This window comes from Cucurbita pepo, chromosome LG17 (genome assembly GCF_002806865.2).
Source record: "Cucurbita pepo subsp. pepo cultivar mu-cu-16 chromosome LG17, ASM280686v2, whole genome shotgun sequence".
NCBI classification, from domain to species: Eukaryota; Viridiplantae; Streptophyta; class Magnoliopsida; order Cucurbitales; family Cucurbitaceae; genus Cucurbita; species Cucurbita pepo.
Window position 1 is genome coordinate 1,352,294 of NC_036654.1, and position 18,223 is coordinate 1,370,516.

At 39.6% G+C, this 18,223-nt stretch overlaps 5 protein-coding genes across 14 annotated transcripts; 3 read left to right on the plus strand and 2 right to left on the minus strand.

Annotated features, from left to right (window-relative positions):
* The first annotated feature begins 692 nt into the window (after positions 1 to 692).
* Positions 693 to 4,578, plus strand: LOC111778712 (protein NRT1/ PTR FAMILY 5.2-like). The gene is made up of 5 exons (XM_023658685.1): positions 693 to 810; positions 1,035 to 1,252; positions 1,643 to 2,208; positions 2,380 to 2,926; positions 4,261 to 4,578. The coding sequence occupies exons 1-5, from the start codon at positions 693 to 695 to the stop codon at positions 4,576 to 4,578; spliced, it is 1,767 nt and encodes a 588-aa protein (XP_023514453.1).
* Positions 4,579 to 5,564: 986 nt separating this feature from the next.
* On the plus strand, positions 5,565 to 7,146 carry LOC111779253 (protein NRT1/ PTR FAMILY 5.2-like). Its single transcript, XM_023659368.1, has 3 exons — positions 5,565 to 6,127; positions 6,215 to 6,761; positions 6,835 to 7,146. The coding sequence occupies exons 1-3, from the start codon at positions 5,565 to 5,567 to the stop codon at positions 7,129 to 7,131; spliced, it is 1,407 nt and encodes a 468-aa protein (XP_023515136.1). The 3' UTR covers positions 7,132 to 7,146.
* Positions 7,147 to 8,883: 1,737 nt separating this feature from the next.
* LOC111778445 (heterogeneous nuclear ribonucleoprotein 1-like) lies at positions 8,884 to 12,077 on the minus strand. Of its 4 annotated transcripts, none has more exons than XR_002812545.1 (4): positions 11,670 to 12,077; positions 9,790 to 11,098; positions 9,154 to 9,321; positions 8,884 to 9,064 (listed from the first exon to the last, which is right to left on the minus strand). XR_002812545.1 is itself a non-coding variant. In XM_023658281.1 (2 exons), exons 1-2 carry the CDS (start codon positions 11,889 to 11,891, stop codon positions 9,938 to 9,940), a joined length of 1,383 nt encoding a protein of 460 aa, XP_023514049.1. In that variant the 5' UTR covers positions 11,892 to 12,077; the 3' UTR covers positions 9,544 to 9,937. The 4 variants fall into 4 exon arrangements, 1 of the variants encoding a protein (XP_023514049.1); XR_002812544.1 differs by having other exon boundaries at positions 9,149 to 9,321; XR_002812543.1 differs by having other exon boundaries at positions 8,884 to 9,321.
* Positions 12,078 to 12,946: 869 nt separating this feature from the next.
* Positions 12,947 to 14,353, plus strand: LOC111778068. 3 transcript variants are annotated; one of them, XM_023657705.1, is made up of 3 exons: positions 12,947 to 13,265; positions 13,369 to 13,457; positions 13,572 to 14,353. In XM_023657705.1, the coding sequence occupies exons 1-3, from the start codon at positions 13,179 to 13,181 to the stop codon at positions 14,197 to 14,199; spliced, it is 804 nt and encodes a 267-aa protein (XP_023513473.1). In that variant the 5' UTR covers positions 12,947 to 13,178; the 3' UTR covers positions 14,200 to 14,353. The 3 variants fall into 3 exon arrangements, with proteins under 3 accessions (XP_023513473.1, XP_023513475.1, XP_023513474.1); XM_023657707.1 differs by having other exon boundaries at positions 13,590 to 14,353; XM_023657706.1 differs by having other exon boundaries at positions 12,950 to 13,265; positions 13,584 to 14,353.
* LOC111778067 lies at positions 14,114 to 17,342 on the minus strand. 5 transcript variants are annotated; one of them, XR_002812472.1, is made up of 3 exons: positions 17,031 to 17,342; positions 15,807 to 16,609; positions 14,114 to 14,184 (listed from the first exon to the last, which is right to left on the minus strand). XR_002812472.1 is itself a non-coding variant. In XM_023657704.1 (2 exons), exons 1-2 carry the CDS (start codon positions 17,150 to 17,152, stop codon positions 16,286 to 16,288), a joined length of 657 nt encoding a protein of 218 aa, XP_023513472.1. In that variant the 5' UTR covers positions 17,153 to 17,342; the 3' UTR covers positions 16,176 to 16,285. The 5 variants fall into 5 exon arrangements, 3 of the variants coding, with proteins under 3 accessions (XP_023513472.1, XP_023513471.1, XP_023513470.1); XR_002812471.1 differs by having other exon boundaries at positions 15,807 to 16,148; positions 16,282 to 17,342; XM_023657704.1 differs by lacking the exon at positions 14,114 to 14,184 and having other exon boundaries at positions 16,176 to 16,609; positions 16,820 to 17,342.
* Positions 17,343 to 18,223: the final 881 nt, after the last annotated feature.

The following is an 18,223-nucleotide window of genomic DNA, read 5'->3' on the forward strand; positions in this document are numbered from 1 at the left end:
GTGCCAGCAAGGACGCTGGCCCCAAAGGGGTGGATTTGGGGGTGGTCCCACATTGATTAAAGGAAGTAAAGAGTGCTACCGAGGACGCTGGGCCCAGGGGGTGGATTGTTGGTTAGGGAGGAGAACAAACCACCATTTATAAGTGGCGGATTGTGATGTCCCACATTGGTTGGGGGGAGAACAAACTATCATCTATAAGGGTGTGGAAATCTTCTCACCATTTATAAGGGTGTGGAAACGCGGATTGTGACGTCCCACATTGGTTGGGGGGAGAACAAACCACCATCTATATGGGTGTGGAAACTTTCTCCGCCTACATTGATTGGAGGGAAAACAAACCACCATCTATAAGGGTGTGGAAACCTGGATTGTGACATCCCACATCGATTGGGGAGAACAAACCACCTACAGGAAACCAACCTTCTCACATATGGGGTGTGGATATAGGTAGTTACAATTATTATTATATTATATTATATTTATTTATTTAAGATTTATTCATAATATGGTGTATTTGATGGAGTTGACCTAATGTTGTCAAAACCAACTTGCCAATATTTATAGGACGTGGATAGGTGGGGGTTGAATTTACAGGGAAGGGTCAAAATGTAATTTTATGTTTTTTTTTTTAATTTTCTTTCTATAAATGAAAATTTGGGGGTATGAACTGTTGTGCTGCAAGACAGACAACCATGGCTGTCGAAGAAGGCGTTGCTGATGATTACACTCAGGATGGGACCGTGGATCTCAAGGGCAACCCTGTTCGTCGCTCCAAGAGGGGTGGCTGGAAAGCTTGCTCCTTTATTATTGGTATTTCTCTCCTTTCTTTCTTTCGATCTTGAAACACTTCTCTCGATCTTCGATTTCGTGTTTTAGTTCATCTAGGTTTATAGAAATTTACCTGATAATTTATGAGAAATGAGCGTAACAGTTATATAGTGTGAATTTGACATACTTTTAGTTTATACGGTAAGTTTGAACTTGATTTGTAAGATAACGTTCGTTCAAAAAAGAAATATGGGTGTTGTGAATAGTGTATGAAGTGCTCGAAAGGATGGCGTTTTATGGGATATCTTCGAACTTAGAGATATATTTGACGACTAGACTACACCAAGGTATTGTTAATGCATCCAACCATGTCACAAACTGGGTTGGGGTTGTCTGGATGACTCCTATTTTGGGTGCTTATGTTGCTGATGCCTATCTCGGTCCCTTTTGGACCTTCATTATATCCTCTGCTGTCTACTTATTGGTACGTCCTTTATCACTTTTTTTTTTTTTTTTTTTTTTTTTTTTTTTTTTTTTTTTTTTTTTTTTTTTTTNAAAATTAAACGAAAAACCTGATCAACTTAACCTAAACCAACATGCATGATTTGAGTTAGGTTACCGCTTATTTGAATTGAATTATGTTCAAACAAATAAAAATTTTGAGTTAAAATGGTTTATAATATAACAGCCCGCTGTTATCTGATAATGCTACAGAGGTTTCCACATTCGTTCTCCTCACAACCAATGTAGAATCTCTTAGATTGGATTCGCTAAATTAATTTAAGTTCAACCAAATCATTCTTAATTTATAATTAATTTTTTTTTTTTATATGTAATAAAATTATATATTTTTGAAACAATGGTGAACAAACAGGGCATGTCCCTTCTAACAATGGTCGTCTCACTCCCGACGCTAAAGCCGCCATTGTGTGCCCAACCAACAGCCGGCCACTGCGACAAGCCCTCCACGGTGCAGCTTGACCTCTACTTCGGTGCACTCTACATCGTTGCGATCGGCATAGGCGGAACCAAGCCAAACATCTCGACGATCGGGGCCGGCCAGTTCGATGACTTCCAGCCGAAGGAGAAGAGTCAAAAAATATCATTTTTCAACTGGTGGATGTTCAGCATTTTCTTTGGCGGCTTTTTTGCCAACATAATTCTTGTTTACATTCAAGACAACATTGGGTGGACCCTTGGTTACGGCCTTCCAACTGCTGGCCTTGCCATTGCTACTGCCATTTTTGTCGCCGGAATTCCCTTCTACCGCCACAAGGTTCCCGCCGGAAGCCCCTTTACTCGGATGGCTAAGGTCATTGTCGCCGCCATCAACAACCGGAAACTGCCGCTTCCGAGGGACGCTAAGGAGCTGTATGAGTGGGACTTGGACGAGTACACGAAGAAGAAGAAGTTTAGGATGGAGCCCACTCCCACTTTGAGGTATGTTCCGAAATTATATCAAATTACGTCTACACAGCCCGTCTACTTTGAATCTAAGCTCTTATAATTTTACTTTGGACTTCGATGTCAATGAAGATGTATTTCCTTATAAATTCATGATTATTCCCTGACAAACTTTTATTAGGGTTTTTTTTTTTTCTTCTCCCTCAGCTTCCTCAACAAAGCTTCAATCCGAACTGGTTCGACTCATCCATGGCGGCTCTCCAGGGTAACCGAAGTGGAAGAAACAAAGCAAATGATCCGAATGATACCAATTCTCTTCGCGACCTTTATCCCAAGCATCATGTTGGCTCAAGTCAATACTCTCTTCATAAAACAGGGCACCACTTTGTATCGAAAAGTCGGCAACTTTAGCATCCCACCGGCGAGCTTGATCGCCTTCGTCAACGTTTCGCTGCTCGTCAGCATCGTACTTTACGACCGAATCTTTGTCAAGATAATGAGAAAATTCACCAAAAATCCAAGAGGGATCACTCTACTACAGCGGATGGGAACTGGAATCGTCATCCATGCTTTGATCATGTTTGTTAGCTGTTTAGTTGAGCGGCGGCGGTTGGCGGCGGCGAGAGAGCACGGTGTTGTTGAGAGTGGCGGTCAAGTTCCGTTGAGTATCTTCATCTTGCTGCCGCAGTTTATTCTCATGGGGATTGCCAATGTCTTCATGGAGGTCTCAAAGGTCGAGTTCTTCTACAATCAGGTACATCTCCTTTTATAACGGTTTTGTTTGTATTTTTTGATAGCTGAGATTTATTCATGTTCTTAATAGGCCCCTGAGAGTATGAAGAGTCTCGGGGCATCCTACTCGTCGACATCAATCGGTGTCGGAAATTTCCTCAGTAGCGTACTTCTCAAATCGGTTTCCAACATCAGCAGCCGCCATGGCGGGAAAGGGTGGATCATCAACAACTTGAACGCATCCCATTTCGACTACTACTACGCCTTCTTCACTATTCTCAATTGCTTAAATTTTATCTTTTTTCTCGTCGTTTCGAAGTATTATGTATACAAAGCTGAACTTTCAGACTCCAAAAAATTGCTCACCGAATCATATAATGAATCAAACAACCCACATTAAATTACGATTTTGCTGGTGATTTGGATAAAAAGAGATCCTTAATTTATTGTATTTCTCTTATGATCAAAATGGACAAAATAATATCAGTACGCAGGCTCGTGGTTCTTAACATGGTATCAGAGTCATACATTTAATTTATTCATGTGAATAGAATCCTCAAGTGTCGAAAAAGAAATTGTGAGTTTGAAAGGTATAGTTAAAAGTGACTCAAGTGTCGAATAAATGTGTATTTTGTTCAAGGGCTTCAGAGAAAGAGTCGAGTCTCGATTAAAGAGAGAGTATTCGAGGGCTTCATTAGCCTCATGGGAGGCTCTATGGTATGCTTTGTTCGAGGGGATGATTGTGGAGAATTATTAAGAGGAAGTCCTACGTTGGCTAACTTAGGATCGAAAAATTGGCAAGTTCAGCATCCCACCGACGAGTTTGAACGCCTTCATCACCATTTTGCTACTCATCAGCATCGTAATTTACGACCGAATCTTCATCAAGATGATGAGGAAATTCACCAAGAACCCAAGAGGGATCACTCTGCTACAACGAATGGGAACTGGGATTGTTGTCCATGCCGTGATCATGTTTGTCAGCGCTTTGGTTGAGCGGCTGCGTGGGAGCATGGTGTTGTAGAGAGTGGCGGCCAAGTTCCGTTGAGTATCTTCATCTTGATGCCGCAGTTTATTCTTATGAGAATTGCCGATGCCTTCGTCGAGGTCACAAAGATTGAGTTCTTCTACGATCAGGTACATCTTCTACGTCGAGGTCACAAAGATCGAACAAAGGGTATGAGGTCTTTTGGGGAAGCTCAAATCAAAGCCATGCGAGCTTATGCGCAAAGTGGCAATATCCTACCATTACCGATAACCGTGATTCCTAACATCTCCTTCCATAACGATTTTGTTCGTATTTTTTTGATAGATGGGTCATTATAAATTTAATCATATTCTTAACGTTCTTAACAGGCCCCAGAGAGTATGAAGAGTATCGGCGCATCCTACTCGTCGACATCAATCGGGATCGGAAATTTCCTCAGTAGCATACTTCTCAAAACAGTTTCCAACATCACGAGCCGCAATGGGAGAAAAGGGTGGATCCTCAACAACCTAAACGAATCCCATCTCGACTACTACTACGACCTCTTCACTGTTCTCAACTGCTTAAACTTCATCTTCTTTCTCGTCGTTTCAAAGTATTATGTATACAAAGCTGAACTTTCAGACTCCATCACACAAGAATTGAAGGAGGAGACACCATCTAATGAATCAAACAACTCATATTAACATCTTAAAAAAAAAAAAAAAAAAAAAAAAAAAAAAAANTTGGTTGAGCGGCTGCGTGGGAGCATGGTGTTGTAGAGAGTGGCGGCCAAGTTCCGTTGAGTATCTTCATCTTGATGCCGCAGTTTATTCTTATGAGAATTGCCGATGCCTTCGTCGAGGTCACAAAGATTGAGTTCTTCTACGATCAGGTACATCTTCNGGTTTGTAAAAGTTCAGAAATCGATAAACTTCAGAGGCTTTCGCCATTGAAGAAGCTCGAAGCTTTTTCTTTCGATTCAACTTTGTTAGAAACGACCCAACGTTTCTTGGATCACCTTCTACTTGTTTCATTTAAAACTATTATATAGTTTCAGTAGATCGAAAAATACAAAATTTAATAATATCAACTTTCAAAAACTTTACTTCTTTGGTTGAGTTACCGTTTAACTCAAAATTTATTACTATTATTATTATATTATATTATTTATTTATTTATTTAAGATTTATTCATAATACGATGAATTTGATGGAGTTGACCTAATGATCGTCAAAACCGACTTGCCAATATTTATAGGACGTGGATAGGTGGGGGTTGAATTTACGGGGAAGGGTCAAAATGTAATCATTTGTTTTTTTAATTTTCTTTCTATAAATGAAAATTTGGGGGTATGAACTGTTGTGCTGCAAGATAGACAACCATGGCTGTCGAAGAAGGCGTTGCTGATGATTACACTCAGGATGGGACTGTGGACCTCAAGGGCAACCCTGTTCGTCGTTCCAAGAGGGGTGGCTGGAAAGCTTGCTCCTTTATTATTGGTATTTCTCTAATTTCTCTTGTTCCATCTCCAAATGCTTCTCTTAATCCTCCGTTTCGTGTTATAGTTCATGTGGGTGTATAGAAATTTACATGATTATCACGAGAAATGACGTTACTAATTATGTTTTAACTTGATAATATCGATGTTACAACATGTCCAATACTAACATGGTTAACACAAACATAGGGCATGATCCTTCTAACAATGGCCGTCTCACTCCCGACGCAAAAGCTGCCATCGTGCGCCCAACCAACCGCCGGCCACTGCGACAAGCCCTCCACGCTGCAGCTTGCCCTCTACTTCGGTGCACTCTACATCGTTGCGATCGGCATAGGCGGAACCAAGCCAAACATCTCGACGATCGGGGCCGACCAGTTCGACGACTTCCACTCAAAGGAGAAGAATCAAAAAATATCATTTTTCAACTGGTGGATGTTCAGCATCTTCTTTGGCGCCTTTTTTGCCAACATAATTCTTGTTTACATTCAAGACAACATTGGGTGGACCCTTGGTTACGGCCTTCCAACTGCTGGCCTTGCCATTGCTACGGCCATTTTTATCGCCGGAATTCCCTTCTACCGCCACAAGGTTCCCGCCGGAAGCCCCTTTACTCGGATGGCTAAGGTCATTGTTGCCGCCATCAACAACCGGAAACTGCCGCTGCCGAGGGACGCTAAGGAGCTATATGAGTGGGACTTGGAAGAGTACACGAAGAAGAAGAAGTTTAGGATGGAGGTCACTTCCACTCTGAGGTATGTTCACGTATGTTATTGTCTACTTTGAGTATAAGCTCTCATAACAAATTTTCATTAGGGTTTCTTTTTTTTCTTTCCTCTCAGCTTCCTCACCAAAGCTTCAATCCGAACTGGTTCGACCCATCCATGGCGGCTCTCCACCGTAACCGAAGTGGAAGAAACAAAGCAAATGATCCGAATGATACCAATTCTCTTCGCGACCTTTATCCCAAGCATCATGTTGGCTCAAGTCAATACTCTCTTCATAAAACAGGGCACCACTCTCGATCGAAAAGTTGGAAACTTTAGCATCCCACCGGCGAGCTTGATCGCCATCGTCAACGTTTCGCTACTCATCAGCGTCGTACTTTACGACCGAATCTTCGTCAAGATAATGAGAAAATTCACCAAGAATCCAAGAGGGATCACTCTACTACAGCGGATGGGAACTGGGATCATCATCCATGCTTTGATCATGTTGGTCAGCTGTCTGGTTGAGCGGCGGCGGTTGGCGGCGGCGAGAGAGCATGGTGTTGTAGAGAGTGGTGACCAAGTTCCGTTGAGTATCTTCATCTTGCTGCCGCAGTTTATTCTCATGGGGATTGCCAATGTCTTCATGGAGGTCTCAAAGGTTGAGTTCTTCTACAATCAGGTACATCTCCTTTTATAACGGTTTTGTTTGTATTTTTTTGATAGTCGAGATTTATTCATATTGTTAACATCAGGCACCAGAGAGTATGAAGAGTCTCGGGACATCCTACTCATCGACATCAATCGGTGTCGGAAATTTCCTCAGTGGCGTACTTCTCAAATTAGTTTCCAACATCAGTAGCCGTCATGGGGGGAAAGGGTGGATCATCAACAACTTGAACGCATCCCATCTCGACTACTACTACGCCTTCTTCGCTATTCTCAACTGCTTAAATTTTATCTTCTTCCTCGTCGTTTCAAAGTATTATGTATACAAATCTGAACTTTCAAACTCCATAGAATTGCTCACCGAATCAAACAACCCACATTAAGTTCCGGTGATTTGGATAAAAAGAGATCCTTAATTTATTGTGTCTCTTATGATCAAAATGAAATATATCATATCATTATGGAGACTCGTGGTTCCTAATATGGTATCAAAGTCATACCTTTAACTTAGTCATCTGAATAGAATTCTCAAGTGTCGAAAAAGAAATTGTGAGTTTTAAAGATACAGTTAAAAGTGACTCAAGTGTCGAGTAAATGTGTATTTTGTTCAAGGGCTCTAGAGAAAGAGTCGAGTCCCGATTAAAGAGAGAGTATTCGAGGGCTCGATAAGCCTCATGGGAGGCTCTATGGTATGCTTTGTTCGAGGGGATGATTGTTGAGAATTATTAAGAGGAAGTCCTACGTTGGCTAACTTATGGGATGATCATTAGTTTATAAGTAATGAATATCATCTTCATTGGTACACGACCGGAGTAATTATCCATGAATTTTTTTTTTCTAAGAGGTGGAATAGAATAATCTCGTTGAAGCATAATTATCATACGTTTGTAATGCGTTGTATGTCCCATAATAGGTCTCATTATTCTACTCTTTCTCGGGAGTCAATAACAATTCATAGCTATACCTTAACACCAAAGAAGAGTTCGATCCGATGCTTTATTTATGTCCTATATATACATAACATGCATGAGGTCTCACAAAATAAGGAAAAATATTAGATCAGTATATGGTGCAACAGGACATGTCATTTTTCACTTACTCACACATCACTATTGTTCTAAAAAATTTATGATTAATGAAACAGAATAAACTATTTACACATCATATAATTTTCAATCTCAATAACTTATGACTAACAATACGCAGACAATTTCATAAAACATAACCCTATGTCGTTCTAGCAGTAAGTTCACTTAATCCAACTGTTTTACGCTCCCCGGGTTCAACCCAATAAAGCGGCATTAGAATCATCTTTGATTTTATTTAGAATTAAACAATACTAAAGGTTAAACAAACTTACATTGAAGGAACATAGAGAAAATTTGTCTCTAATATTCTTTCTCCAGCTTTTCAACGGTTGAATCTCTCCATAAAGGTGTGGAGAAGCCTCTTGATGTCAGGCACTTAAAGGGGTAGGGTGAATTGTGAAATCCCACGTTGTTAGGGAGGAGAATGAAATATTCTATGACTAACGACAATATGCAAAGAAAAAAGTGGATAATATCTACTGACGGTAATCTCAAACTATAACTCTTCTAAAATTAGAGGTATGTTCTTCTTAAAGTTTAAAAGTTTTTAAAATTTTAAAGATATTATTGAAACATTGGTTGAGTAATAGCACCAATTTTCATGCCAAAAAAAGCATAATTTTAAAATTATAGAAAAAGGCTAATAAGGAATTTTTTTTTTCAAATAAGTGAAATAAATTAATTACATTGACCAGTTTGTTAGGATCGCATAAAAACACACACTCGATCTAGATGAACACAAAGAACAAAATAGAGAAAAAAAAAAAAAAAAAACTGGCTAAAGGATTTATATGGATGACTTCAAATATGTAAAGTAAGAGAGAATACAAAATCATCCATACATATACATATCTGGAGTCATCAATACAAATCCTTTAGCCAAAGTTCTCCTTGTATTTTCTCTATCCTGTTCTTTGTGTTCATCTAGATCGAGTGTGCGCGTTATTGTGCGATCCTAAGACAGTTCAACGTTAATGCAATTTTACCACAAAAAGAAATCAAAGTTCAAAGACAAAGTACAACGGAATCTCCAAAGAAAAAGCTGTCTAAGTTCAAAATATGCGAACTTTCATTCAATCTTCACCCAAACTGAACACCAAAAGGAATACCATTTTCACCTAATAAGATGTTCTAAAACCGAGTTCTTTACGACATTCAGTCGACCACGAAGCAGCAAAACAGAAAACGAGAGAAAGAGCTACGACGTTTTCACTTTATTTTTTGGATTCTGCTTCAACAAAGAACGAACCTCAAGTCATTACCTACTCAATCTCGAAGGTATGGATTTAACTATAAAACTCATGAGACTTACAATACCAGAGACTTGGGAGTACGAGTCGACGAGGCCTCACAGAAGAACATATTCTTTCTCGGGGTAAAAGTCCATAAATGCTGAACACACGCATCATCCCCGACTCGGTCCTTCACTACGAAGCCTGTGTTCAGCCATGACGGACTCCACTTTTACAACTCCGAGCATCCCTCCTGTAACACAAGGGCAAATAGAGGGGGAAAATGGTTATGCCATTGTTAAACACCCAACTACGACTACGATTAGGCTAACCATATGAAGTGATCGACCCAGTACCGAGGGCTCCGACACTATCATCTATCGTCTAAATCTTTGTATTCCTACATGAAATGTAAAGCACAGAAGAACGAAACATTTATCGTCTAAATCCTTGATGTCGTATACACCTGATGATCTTAGAGAACAAGAGGAAACATAAAACATCTGCAAATAAGTATTACACAGCTCAAACAAAGTGCAAATATGAGAATTGATAGCAGACAGACAGCTAAATAGACATATCCATAAAAGAGATCAAATGTAAGACTACGTTCAGCAACAAAATACTAAATAACTGAAGCATCAAGTAAACTTCTAAAACAGCTACTTATTTAGACTAGAAAAATTAATACTGCAAGCTACTTGGATTCAAGCAACCCCACCAGGCTCATCGTGTTCCCGAATCGGGCCACCGCTTCAGTCAGGAACAAGAAGAAAAATTTTATAACAAGCAACTGGAAAACATCGATCTCGTAAAACAAACAGGGAGATACACACAACATGCTAACATCCAGTTTCCTTTTCATCAAATTACTGTTGTTGAGATTGTCGAGCTTGTGCGCCACCATAACCACCGGTATAACCTACTTGTCCGCCATCGGATCTCCAACCAGCATTTCCATAACCAGTGTTTCCATTAGCATCGCCATAGCCACTATTCATGTAACCACCACTGTTCCCTTGTAATTCTCCCCCACTTGGACCACCCCCGACATTGCTATTTGAGGCACTACCAGAACGTCCTCCACCTGTACCATAACCAGATTGACTCCCGTACGAGCCATCACCTGCACCGTAACCATAACCTTGATTCCCAAACCCACCATATCCATAACCCTGATTGCCATACCCAGCAGCTCCACCAGGAGAATGACCTGTGGGTGCAGATCCAGGTCCACCACTGCCAGCTCCAGCATTGCCCCCAGGGGCACCTCCCCATGGAGCTGCATTCCCATACCCCATGGCTCCATATCCAGAGGGAGCTTGAGCGGACCACGAACTTCTAGGTCCACCTTGAGGACCGCTTGCATAACCAGCATTCGCGACATTTGGATTACCATAAGCAACAGCAGAAGGGGCACCATACCCAGTATTTGAACCACTATAGTTTCCATAACCACCGTATCCCATACCATTGTTCGATGAACCATAACCATACCCGGGATTGTTATATCCAGAGGAACCATAAGGTGGGAAACCTCCACTAGAGCCCTGAGATTGCATGTACCTATTCGAATCCATACGACTATCATACGAATTTGAATTGACACCACCAGATGACCCATAAGTTTGATAACCACCACTGCCTGCACTGCCACCCATTGAGCGGCCACCTGCACCTGGATTGGCATCTTTGGGAAGGGCACGCTTAACTTCTACTTGTTTACCATTCAAATCATGAAATGTCTTGTGCAAAACTCTGTCAACAGCTTCTTCAGTATCAAAAGATATAAATCCAAATCCCCGTGGACGCCTAGTATTTTGATCGTACATGACTACTACATCAGTTACATCGCCATAAGTCTCAAAATACTCCTTAAACCCTTCTTCAGTCAATGTTGGAGGCAATCCCCCAACAAAAATTTTTTTGGTTCTCATATTTCCACCACCAGAATTTCTAGTAGCGTTCAAATTGCCCGCTCTCGCAGGGGTCTGCTGTTCCTCTCGTGATAAGGCCCTCTTAGCCTCAACCTAGAAAAGAATATAAATTACAAATGCTAAAAAGTTCTTCAAAAAAACGACTCGATAGGAAGGTAAGATATTTCCAGAAGATAAGATACCAAATGAGAGAAAGTTATAGCAACAGTGTAAATACTAGCCCCGAAACCGAAACAGATCTATCGAAAACTCGTGACAACACTTCACAGTTGAAGTCAACAGATTCCTACCAAGAACTAACTATCAAGAGAATATACACAATCATATGAAAACATAAGCTATGATGAAATGAAAATGAAGAACACAACCGACCCTTTTGTCAATACCTCTCCTCGTAAAAAAGCAATGCACCAAACCAACAAATTACACCAAAAACAACCCTAAAAAGCTCAGTAACGAGAGGTGCAAATGCATCAACATGAGCAACCCTAAAAAGCCAATAACATCAGATATGTGATACCCAAAAGGAAAGTATTTAATATCATTATGGAATCAAAAACCCCTAGAACTCAAATGAGGTATCCAGGCCAAATCAAACGAACACAAATGCTATTATCACGAACCAAAAAGACCTAAAATCTCGACATCGAATAAAAGAACGCACCGTTTTACCATCGATAGTGTGCTTATCCTGGAGAACTCGATCAAGAACAGAGGGATCTGCAAAGACGACGAATCCAAACCCTCTAGGTTTGCTAGTGATCTTATCCCTCATAACAACGGTATGCATCACTTCACCATAGCTGTTGAAGTGGTCCTTTAACTTATCCTCAGAGGTCTCCCATGAAATCCCACCAATAAAAAGCTTCCCCTGATCCGAATCCATTACCCCTTTTTCTCTCTGTTTCTCAAAAACCCCAAATGTAAAAATCGATTCACGGCTCTGTTCTTCCAGCAAAAATTGAATTTCGTTTATGGGTTACGGATTTCGGAAGAGGGTTTGCAGCCGACTGGGGCTTGAAAAGAGAAAGAGAACAGAAAAGGGGAAGAGAGAGAGAGAGCTCTGGTGAATCTGAGGTAATAAAAAAGAGTGCTTTTCGCTGTAGTAGGGTTTGAGTGAAAGGTATGCGATTTGAACGGTCAGGATTGGCTTGATTGTGGAATGATTGGATTAGCTTCACGGTCTGGATCTCTTCTTAACAATGAACTGAATCGTTACTCACGTGATTGTCACGAGATAGAAGGCCAATGGTGTAAAAATGGAATCTTATTGGAGGCCAATTATTGATGGATTCTCATCATTAATAAATAATTTAAAATATATAATGTGTTTATTTTGGTTATATTATGAACTATGAGCCTGAATTGCAAGAATTGTATTAGGTATTAACCTGTGATTGCTGTAGATGAGCTAGGCGGACGAGGATGAACGCCACTTCACGTCACCCCTATGCTGAGCTAGGTAGGCGAGGATGAACGCCACTTCATGTCACCATATATGGACCGAGTAGTTCAACCAAGTATTGTAATTTGCACCATACTTGTTTTCAACGATTTTCTTTGACCATGTATTTTAAAAACTTTTCTCTCAAAACGTAGTTTCAACCATACGAATTGACCCAAGTCCAATTTTTACACGGTTGACTTGTTCACTGAATTAAAACAATCGTCTACTGTCTTGACAATGCGATGATAACATGATTTTTTCTTTTCTTTTCAACCAAATATTACTCAATTGGTTAATAAACATTATACTTTTTATTTAATAAATTATAAGCTTCTATATAAAAGTTATAAATTATTTATTTAAAATTAAGAAAATATTTAAATCAATAATTTTAAGATTGAATTAAGCGGATGTTAAATGACAAAAAAGACCCGAGAAAATGGAAAAGAAAAAGAGAAATAGAGAGGACAAAAAAGAGATTTTACTACTTCATATAGAAGAAGAATCCAATTTGATGGTATCAATTTTATGGTATCTTTAACAAAAGTGTGTGTAGGCGCCCACTTGATTGGGGTTGCATTCATTACAAGCGCCAACGTTCGTCTTACTTTTCAAACCACTTTGGAGCCAAATGCATTTTTCAAACTTCCAACATTTCCCCTTTCCCTTTCTTGCCTGCCTCTGTAAATGGAACAACCAAATCTAACACAGCTTCCTTGAGCTTCGATGGGGTGTTTTCTAGCTTGTTTCGGGTTTCATAAGCGTCGGAAGAAACGCCGATCACCGGTAGATGGACTCACAGTTAGCAACCAAGTAATAGATTCAATCTCTATGCTTTTATCCTTCATTTCTATCTAAATTATGTTCTCTTGTTGGATGGCTCGTTATAGAATTGTGTGTGTAAATCGTTTGACAGATACGTCTAAGCTACGAGCCTTTAGATTCCTCTCAGGTAACAACTTGTGACGTTACGGACAAACCCGAGATTCAGAATTCTAAACCAAGGTGGGTGATGAGTGTTTGTCGACTTTCTTTGTTTTGTTTGTTCAATAGGACGTAGGGTGGGATTCAAATCTTTAACCTTGATAAGTACTAGTTGAGCTGTGCTTAAATTGTTAGGGTCGTTGTCAGGGATAGATCTAAGGAGCAGGCTTGGGTGAAAATCAGGAAGAAAGTTAGCTTTAATCTAAACGTCCAGACCTACGAACCTGTTCCAGATGACCACTATTTCCTGGAGAGTGACGAAGAGGTAAAAACCGAAGAACATAGCCAAGAAGCAACAGCTAGAACTGATACTACTTCACTCCTGGACAAGGAGTTTACGACCCCGAATCCGGGAAATTACCCTCAAAACCACAGATACCAGAATTGTGCGGATAGTTGTGACGACGAAGAAGATGATTTCGGATACGGTGAAAGTGATTTGGAAGACAGTGAGATTGATGAAGAACATGATGAGTTTGAAACTAATAGTGTAGACAGGAGCCAACAAGTTCATTCTGTTCTAAAACCAATAGAAAATCTTACTCAATGGAGAACAGCTAAAGCAAAAGCAGGGACAATCAGTAAGCAGCAGATGAACAACAAGGTTAAGACATCAGAGCAGCCACAATCTCCAGCATTTTTCAGTTTAAATGAATCGACATTGAATTCGAGACTAAGTTCGAGCTTACCTGATACTCAAAAGCAAGAAAACCCGGTGCATTCGAGCCTCTCGGATTGGTTGTCTGAACTGCATAAAGGATAATCAGTCATTAGATTCATGTGTAGAAGATTGTTTGTATTTTTCTTTTTTTGAATGATTTATTATGATTTGTTTGGTAAGTTTGTTTAAGATTTGCTTTCTGTTGTTAGACGAAATTGTTTGATCAAATAACATGTTCAAGAGTTGTCTTACTGATCTAAATCTCGGTCATCCATGTATTTTGAGAACAGAACTAACCGGATGTGTTTCTAAATGAGTTGATCAAGCTCACCGTTAACAGTTATTGTCTGCGCTTTGGCTCGTTACGTATTGCAATCAGCCTCACGGTTTTCAAAGCACATCTACTAGAGAGAGGTTTCCACACCCTTATAAGGAATGCTTTGTTCCCCTCTCCATCTGATGTGGGATCTCACAATCCACTCCCCTTGAAGTTCCAGCGTCCTAGCTAGCACACCACCCGGTGTCTGGCTCTGATGCCATTTCTAACAGCCTAAGCCCACTGCTAGCAAATTTTGTCCACTTTGGCTCTTTACGTATCGTCATCAACCTCATGGTTTTTAAAATGCGTCTACTAGGGAGAGGTTTCCACACCCTCATAAGGAATGCTTCGTTCCCCTCTCCAACTGATGTGAGATCTTACAATCCACTCCCTTTGGGGACCCAGCGTCCTCGCTAGCACACCCCCGGTGTCCGGCTCTGATACCATTTGTGACAGCCCAAGCCCACCGCTAGCAGATATTGTCCACTTTGGCCCGTTACGTATCGTCATCAGCCTCATGATTTTTAAAACGCGTCTACTTAGGAGAGGTTTCCACACTCTTATAAGGAATGCTTCGTTCCCTCTCCAACCGATGTGAGATCTCACAATCCACTCCCCTTGGGGACCCAACGTCCTCGCTAGCACACCACCCGGTGTCTAGCTCTGATACCATTTGTGACAGCCCAAGCCCACCGCTAGTAGATATTGTCCACTTTGGCCCGTTACGTATCATCATCAGCCTCATGATTTTTAAAACGCGTCTACTTAGGAGAGGTTTCCACACTCTTATAAGGAATGCTTCGTTCCCTCTCCAACCGATGTGAGATCTCACAATCCACTCCCCTTGGGGACCCAACGTCCTCGCTAGCACACCACCCGGTGTCTAGCTCTGATACCATTTGTGACAGCCCAAGCCCACCGCTAGTAGATATTGTCCACTTTGGCCCGTTACGTATCATCATCAACCCTCATGGTTTTTAAAACGCGACTACTAAGGAGAGGTTTCCACACTCTTATAAGGAATGCTTCATTCCCTTCTCCAACCGATGTGGGATTTCACAATCCACCCACTTTAGGGGCCAGCGTCCTCGCTAGCACATCACCCAGTGTCTGGCTCTGATACCATTTGTAACAACCTAAACCCACTACTAGAAGATATTGTCCGCTTTGACTCATTACGTATCGTCATCAGGCCCACGATTTTTAAAACGCGTCTACTAAGGAGAGGTTTTCACACCCTTATAAGGAATGTTTCGTTCCCCTCTCCAACCGTTGTGGGACCTCACACAATCTTTTCAATAAGATAATCTCTCACAATCATTCAATATATGAAAATCTCTCACAATCCACAGAAAATATTGCAATTTCCTCACCTGAAACATAGAGTTACCTCACGTAGCTGGAACCGTGGAGATTCTGAGATTTTGTTTGTCAACGAGGCTCTTTGAAGTTGCTGCAGTTGAAGTGGAGATAAGCAGACTCGAACCCTTATCACTACTTCTCAATCTCGGTAGAAAAGGTGGGGTCGCTTCAATTTCCCAAGACTCGAGAAGGAGATTGGAACAGGGGGATACAAAAAAGAAATAAGAGAGGGATTATATTCTTCACCGAGGATTCGTGCTTTCAGATTTGAAAGTACCCGCTCGGTAGGCCTACACGTTTTAAACTAAAGTGTCTTTGATGAAGACTTTCTTCACACTAAACAGCAGGCAAACTAATCTACTTCATTTCTCTAATGATCAAAACATCAAAAAGAAGATATAAGAACAAGAACTCATGAACATTTACTATACGCCAAAGCCACAATATGAATGAACAAATCGTTATTTTGGTGTAAAGATAGAGTAATGAATGAGAAGCCATACAATTTCACTCCATTTCAATCTCAGGAGACGATGAACTCAACATGGTTTCTTGTCCAAACTCAGCCAACAAAGGGCCGCTCCCCTCGCGGCACCTAAAAAGCTTGTTGCAAGACAACAAACCAATCAAGCCAAAACCCAAGATCAAAACCAAAAAAGCATGGCCAATGAATATTAAGTTCATCAAAGCAATACCCCTCATCTGATCCTCCTCAAGATCACATTGAACAAAAGCATCTTGTGTAGCAGGCAATACCAACATTGCACGACAACCCTTCAAAGCAAACGCATCGGTATACAAAGACAACCCAATTTGGAACATCCATGTACCCTTAAACGTTAAGCCAGAAGAAAGTAGAAATTCAGCGAAAAATGCAGAGGGTTTCACAGATAAATACAGGCAACAACAAGCACAAAGAAGGGCTAATCCGCTAGATAAGTGATAAAAAGCGCCACCAAGACCAGTAATACCATTGCCAATCACTGAATACTCAATGAGAAAAGCGATTCCAGCGAAAACGAAGATGAAACTCTCACTTACAAGAAGAGGGTCGAGATTTTCCCGCAAAATAATGAGAATCGTGAGGGCCCAGAAGAAGAAAATGGCCATTGATTGGTGGGAAAATGCAAATTTGTAAGTGGGGTTCCCGGAAAATGCAAGGAAAAGGAAGATTTCAGAGAAGGCGGCAATGGGGAGGAGGAGGATCAGAGAATATAAATCGAAATTTTTCCATTTGGGTTCGGATAAGTACCATGTTCTTGATCGGTAAAGCGATGGGTTGTTGATGTAAACAGAGGAAGAACAGAGTAGCCGACGAACGCCTATGGGAACGAGGAAGAGGGCGGCGGAGAGATGCGCTGCTAATGACGCCATTGAAAGGGCTATTGATTTTGTTGAAGAATTCGATTCATTTTGTTGATGGGTTCATCGTTTGCTCTCGAATTCTTCCCTTGGGAAGACCGAGCTGGCCGATCGTTGACCCTGAAGCTTCAATCCGCTCAACAAAAACAAGCTTGATGAATGAAATGCTTAGAAGAACGATTCAATTTCATAGATGAAGTGATTTTTCTTTAATTATTTTGTTTTTCTTTTTTAATAATTGGATTTTTTTAAAGTTCCATTCCTTATAATTTAAGCATAATTTGTGAGGTAAAGGAACTTAGAAGCTACAAAAACTTAATTACAGAAATGAATGTAAAGCCTAAAATAAGTTGTCTATTTTTTTTTTCAACATAATAATAATAATAATAATAATAATAATAATAAATTGGTTGGGTATTAAATAATGCTAAGACAATGCATTAATACAACCTCAATTATAAATTTAAGTAAAATTTAAATTCTAAACTTTTTGTTTTATTAAATTGCACCTCAAATTTAGATAAATGTTGACATCAAATTTTAAAAATATTGCAATTTTATTTTTAAATTTTTGTCCAAAATTTTTTTATGCAATGAATTATAAAATATGCATACAATATAAAATTTATAGAATTTTAGAAAAAAAAAAGTGAGTTTTTTTTTTTAAATTAGTAAGCAAATTAACAAAATTTAGACCATAATATCAATACTAATTATCATTTTAATATTGATAGATCAAACTTAACATAATTTATTTTAAAGTCTATTCAAACCAGCTCATTAAAAAAAGGTGTACATTAGTATTTTAAAGCTCATTAAAAAGTTTTAAAACGTGTAAAATTAATATAAATATAAATTATATATATTTAAATAATAATAATAATAATAATAATAAATAAATAACATTTAAGCTCAAGAAAATATTATAGTAACCGCCATGAGCGAAATAAGGAGAAAAATGTTATTTATTTATTAATAAAAAAAATGAAATTGAAAATGGAACTAAATTAAATTCTAAGGTAAAATAGGTGTTTTCTATATTTTTAAATCTAAGATTAATAATAATAATAATGAGAGGACGAA